The sequence below is a fragment of the Sphaeramia orbicularis genome, chromosome 9 (genome assembly GCF_902148855.1).
Source record: "Sphaeramia orbicularis chromosome 9, fSphaOr1.1, whole genome shotgun sequence".
In the NCBI taxonomy this organism is placed as follows: Eukaryota; Metazoa; Chordata; class Actinopteri; order Kurtiformes; family Apogonidae; genus Sphaeramia; species Sphaeramia orbicularis.
Genome location: NC_043965.1, coordinates 2611777 through 2617776, shown reverse-complemented (window position 1 = coordinate 2617776; position 6000 = coordinate 2611777). Strand labels below are relative to the sequence as shown.

General features: G+C 34.5%; 1 protein-coding gene across 1 annotated transcript in view; it reads left to right on the top strand.

The window, feature by feature from the left end:
- The first annotated feature begins 530 nt into the window (after window positions 1-530).
- top3b (DNA topoisomerase III beta) overlaps window positions 531-6000 on the top strand; it is a 28709-nt gene continuing 23239 nt past the window's right edge. The window contains exon 1 of the mRNA XM_030144379.1: window positions 531-791. Within this exon, the coding sequence (XP_030000239.1) occupies window positions 722-791 (70 nt within the window). The 5' untranslated portion in view covers window positions 531-721. The remainder of the gene's footprint in view (window positions 792-6000) is intronic.

The following is a 6000-nucleotide window of genomic DNA, read 5'->3' as shown; positions in this document are numbered from 1 at the left end:
TGTTTGTTTTGTTTTTGTTTGCATAATTACCCATAATCCGCCGTATTTGAGGAAATGAGAATGAGAAATAAACATGTCTGCTCATTTCAACCCTGTGAAAAAGCAAAGGTAAAGGTGGGAGAAGACTTTGGACGACTTAAAATCTATAAAATCTAACCCTTGTTATATTTCATGTTGTATTTATGTTGTGAATGAATTTTTCCTTTTATGCAGTGTATTATTTTGTTATGTGATGCACTTGGTGACTTTGCTTTAAAAAGTGCCAACTACATAAAGTGGTACTTACAGAAATAATATGAAAATATGGTGTTCGTTTATTAATGTATTTAGTTATTATTATTTTTTTAATTTTCATATTATTTAATTGATTAATTTATTTGGCTATTTGTTTGTTCATTAGAGACAAAAATACATTGTTTTAAAGACATTTTTCCATTCCTCCAGTTGTTTTCTTTGCGTAATTACCCATAATTCACCAGTAGGTGGCGGTAAAGCTCCTGCACCACTAAACGGAAGAGAAGAAGAAGAAAGGCAACATAAACTGTCATGGCCGCCGTCATGGTTCACAGTAGTCATACAATTAGCAATTAGGATATGTTCAAATTAATATCGTTAATCGTGTGGTGGATACTATAGCAGACATTTATTATTTTTTTTAGACTCTTTTAATAGATAAAGGCAGAAGTTCTGTGACCGGTACCGTTTTTACGCCTGTTTCAACATGAGGACTGTTCTGATGGTGGCAGAGAAGCCCTCGTTGGCTCAGTCTATCTCCAAAATCCTCTCCAAAGGTTGGTAAAAAAAAATATTTATAATGATTTAATTCTTCTACAGAGTATAGATCCGCTTTATCTGGATGCGTGTTGTTTCAATAAACCTATTCAAACAACCTGCGATAACTGGAGACCGGTAGATTTGATGGTGATAACTCACTATTCAGCTGTTTTCCTGAATTAAAAGTTTAATATCATTAAATTATCCAATATTATTATTATTTGTCCGTTCAATATCCTACCTAACAGAGGTTTTCCCATGTTTTTAGACGGCTGAGGTGCTTTCTGGGTTTATAGGAGACTTAGGCAGTCAAATAGGAATAGAAAATCTTGCATTTTTAAATAAAAATATATGATTTCATGTTATTTTTGGACCAGTATTAGCACCATGTATGTGCTGTCAGAGCAGATGAAAAACCTAAAAAATCTGGGAAAATGTATTTAGTTTGTGCCTTAGTTTAATGTGGATGGCAGTAAAAATATCACAATGTATTACAAGCAAAATGTAGTATAGCTTTTATCCTGTTTTTAGCTGCCTTTTAAAAAAATGCCTAGTTTTCATCTTGATATTAGCATGTTTTTGTAAAATTTCTTTTTTTTTTCTTATCTATAGGTTCTTTCTGTAAAACTGGCAAAACTTCTAGGTTGGTTTTATTTTCTTTCTGTAAAATTTGAGAAAGTTTTATCTTGGTTTCAGCTTCTCTGTGAAATATCCAAGTTTTAATCTTTTTTTAGCTTCTAACTGTAAAATTTGTAAAACTTTTATCTTGGTTTTAGTTTCTTTCTGTAGAATTTGGAAAACTTTTATCTTGGTTCAGCATCTCTCGGTGAAATATCCATTTATTTATTTATTTATTTATTTTAAATCTTTTTTTAGTGTCTTTCTGTTAAATTTGTAGTATTTCTGTCTTGGTATTTGTTTCTCTGTGTAAAATTTCCAATTTTTAGCCTTTTCTGGGGAGAGATTTGAATTAAAAACCTTATAAAAATAAATAAGTAAAATGATTTTATATATATATATATATATATATATATATATATATATATATATATATATATATAGTGGGTAAAATGCTCCCTCCTCAACACTGGTAGGATACAACAAAACTTTTTCCTCCAATTTAGACAGTATGTCAAAAATGAATTAATTTAATATATTACACAGTTCTGGCCTTAAACTAATTTTATGAATTGCTTTTTTCATAAATGAATTGAAATCATGATGATCATGATGCCTGGATGATGATGATGCCTGGTTTTCCTCTTAATATTAGCATCTTATTGTAAAATTTCTAGTTTTTTTTTTTTTCTTTTTTAATCTTATCTTTAGCTTCTTTCTGTAAAATTTGCGAAACTTTAATCTTCTCTCTGTGAAATATTCAAGTTTTAATCTTTTTTTTTTTTTAATCTCTTTTTATGTTTTTATAGTAGGTTAAAGTGAAAAAAAATAATAGGCAGATGAGATAGATGAAGTTGTGCTGAAAAAAAACAGATCCCAAACATGGCTTTAGTAAACATTTGTTTATATAGTATATAAAGGCAAAATCAGAAGTACTGAAAAACGGCCAAAATAGGCTCAGACCACTAAGGGTTAATATTTGAATGTTTCTGCAACAGAAAGTGCATTGTGCCAGTTATTTTATTTGTTTTTGTTTGTTTGTTTGTTTGTTTTTTAAATACAACTTGGTTAAATTATTTCAGTGTGTGTATAAGTATTTTTTGAACATTTTGAGCACAATTTCAACAATACCACGATAATAACGATAACCGTGATAATTTTGGTCACAATAACTGTGATATGAAATTTTCATATCGTTACATCCCTAATTGGAGTACAAGGATAAAGCTACAGACAATGAAAAAGCACCTTGCGTATTAAAAACAGAGACGATAATGAGGGTAGTTTGTGTAAAACGTCTTTAATTGCTGTGATAAGCTGTGAACAGGCATGTGTAGAATGGTGACATTTTGATCGTCGACTGTAAAATGATCATGACTGAAATGAACTTTGAGCTTTTTGTCAGAGACCGTGTTTCCAATGCGCTCCCTCTGAACGAACATGTGATGCCAACGCTCCCTGGGTCCCGGCTTGGCTTAAGTCCAGTCTAGTTGTGCCTGGAGATGGCACATATACATGCTATGGTGATGAGCTCAAAGTCCAGAGAGTAGCTGGCTGTGGAGAAGCAGTTGGGGTTTTTCTTGAGGACGGGCATTCGCATGGACACAGGGATCGTCTCTAGATCAAACGTGCTGTCCAGGCCCCTGCAGGAGTGACTGGTGTGGCAGCTGGCCTCGTGGATGACCTGAGGAACCCGGTTCAGGTCGATGTTCTGCCTGGGGACGGATCACAGACGTTAGGGCAGGGCACTCAGAGAGCGCAGACCTCTGCCAACACAGATCTGCACCCCCGATCACCATCAAAATTTAATCATTTGTTCCTTGCAGCCACAGAAATTGTATATTTATTTATTTTTCTTTTAAAACATGAAATCTCCTTGTGAGATAATGCCCAAACTCCACCATACATACACTTCAGTCTTAAAAAAAAGTGTTTGTTGCCAGCTTTTTGAGAAATACAGTAATAATCATCAGTGAAATCAGCATAAAATAATATCTGGAAAGCAGACTGCATCTTTTTTTTTTTTGAGGGGGGGTGTAGGGTTAGGGGGCAGGAGGCTCATGATGACATAAAGGTTGAGATCCGCTAATTTTCAATATACATCGTTTTTGCAGTTATCTGAAAAATAACCATTTTTGGACATAAGAGGTTTCCAGCTGACAGCAACAGTAAGTAACTTGAACTAGATCAGGAAGCAAAGCATGAAAACCAAAATTTAGAAACTGGTGAAATACTCATGTCTGGCTTCACTGACTGTAAATGGTTGTGTGCGTTTGCGTGCGTTTGCTCACACGTAGCTCCAGCTGGCGATGCTACGTTCGTTGATGTGGCTGGGCATGTTGACCATCTGACTGTAGTAGTCCTGCAGGTTGTATGTGCAGAAGGACTCGTCCACGCACTGGTTTCCCAGAGGCATCGACAGACACTGGTGGAGGGTCAGCAGACACAGCAGAAAGACACGCACCAGCTGCACACGCACACACCAGTTACACACAGTCGTAGATAGGGGTGTAACAAAATATTGGTTCTGCAATATGTCGTGATATTTCATTTCACAATATTGTATCGATATTTAAAAGTACTGTATCAATATTTTTAGGTATTTATTCAAATGCAGATATGGCAGAGGGTCATTTTTGTTTTTTGTTTTAGGTTTTTTTTTGCTTATATTTTATTTATTCTTATTTAACACTCTTTTATTAAATAATGTTAGTTCCTTTGTTGGGATTGAACTAAAATACTGTTCTGATGTTAGTTCTGAACTAATAGAATATAAACATTTGAATAGGATCTTAAACTGTAATGTCTGTAAAACAGAATTTCAGTTTGAACACAGGAACATTTTGTGATATAGCATTAGATCCTGTTGGGGTCAAATAAAAATGTGTTTAATATTTGTGCAGATTTGGTCTCTTGATCTTGGTTTCAGCTTATCTCTGTGAAATATCCTGTTTTTTATGTTTTTTTTTAGCTTCTGACTTTAAAATTTGCAAAACCCTTATCCTGGTTTTGGTGTCTTTCTGTAAAATTTGCTAAAATTTTATCTTGGTTTCAGCCTCTCTCTGTGAAATATCCAGTTTTTAATCTTTTTTTTTTTTTAGCTTCTAACTGTAAAATTTCCAAAACCTTGATCCTGGTTTTAGTTTCTTTCTGTAAAATTTGCTAAACTTTTATCTTGGTTTCAGCTTCTCTCTGTGAAATATCCAGTTTTTAATCTTTTTTTTTTTTTTTAGCTTCTAACTGTAAAATTTCCAAAACCTTGATCCTGGTTTTAGTTTCTTTCTGTAAAATTTGCTAAACTTTTATCTTGGTTTCAGCTTCACTCTGTGAAATATCCAGTTTTTAATCTTTTTTTTTTTTAGCTTCTTTCTGTAAAATTTGCAGTGTTTTTTCTTGGTATTAGCTTCTCTCTGTAAAAATTCAAGTTTTTAGCCTTTTTTGGAGAGAGATTTTAATTTAAAACATATAGTAAAATTAGATAAATAAATGTAATGATATAATTAAAAAATTAATGGATGTAAAGCGCTCCCTCCTCAACACCGGTAGGATACAACAAAACTTTTTCTGCCAATTTAGACAATATGTCAAAAATGAATGAATTTAATATATCACACAGTTCTGGCCTTAAACTAATTGTATGAATTGCTTTTGTCATAAATGAACTGAAATCATGATGATCATCTTGAAAACAGGTGAAATGTGAGGACCTGCTGCTTTAGTTCTATTCTATCTTAGACTACATTCGATGACATTTCCATTAATATTACTGACCTCAGTCTAAATAACCAGTTCATTTATTGATAATGAATGGAATTGTTTGGGCTGATGCTGAGTCGAGGTTCAGTTCAGTTCTTAGAGGCGAGTTTCTTACCTGGATCTGTTCCATGGCTGACTTCCAACGTCCTGACCTCAGATTGGAGCGACTGGTCTTTGGTTTTGGGTTGGGTTTGTTGGCGCAGGGTCTGGACCGGCCTGTATTTATGCCCGTTCCTGTCAGACCAGGGTCCGCAGACCTCTTCGTGATTGGTCGTCCATGTGAATGAAGCTCCGATGTTTTTGGTTACGTCTGTGTTTCCGCCATTAGCTTTCATTAGCCTTGAGATCATTCATTGTATTCAGAGTTGAGGTCAGCGTTTGGCTTTTAGTCCAGGTAACCATGGACGACCCCCGCTGCCGCCTCCATTCCTGGAAAAGTCAGTCCGCCGCACTGATCTTCCACGTGGCAGCAAGTCAGAGATCAGGAGTAAATGAAGTTAAAACTATGAATTCATTATGAGATTTCGTATCTCCTTAGGATGCAGATTGACAACAATGCATCATGAATTTCTATGAAGTTTCCATTTTTCCTGCTTTTTCCATCATCAGAACATTCATGTAAGGGGCTCATATTTATCTAAACCCACTTTTATTAGTCTGTGGTTCATTTTTTTGTGTATTTGGACCCTAATAGTTCATACAGTTTGAATTTGAACCCTCCAGCTGCTGCAAAACTATCTTTCTATTAATTTGGGCAAAAATCCAGTGGATTTCTACAACCTGTTTGAATTCCTGCTTAATTTGGTACAGTTTATAAGTAGTTACATCACGACATTTGCACATATAAGGTAC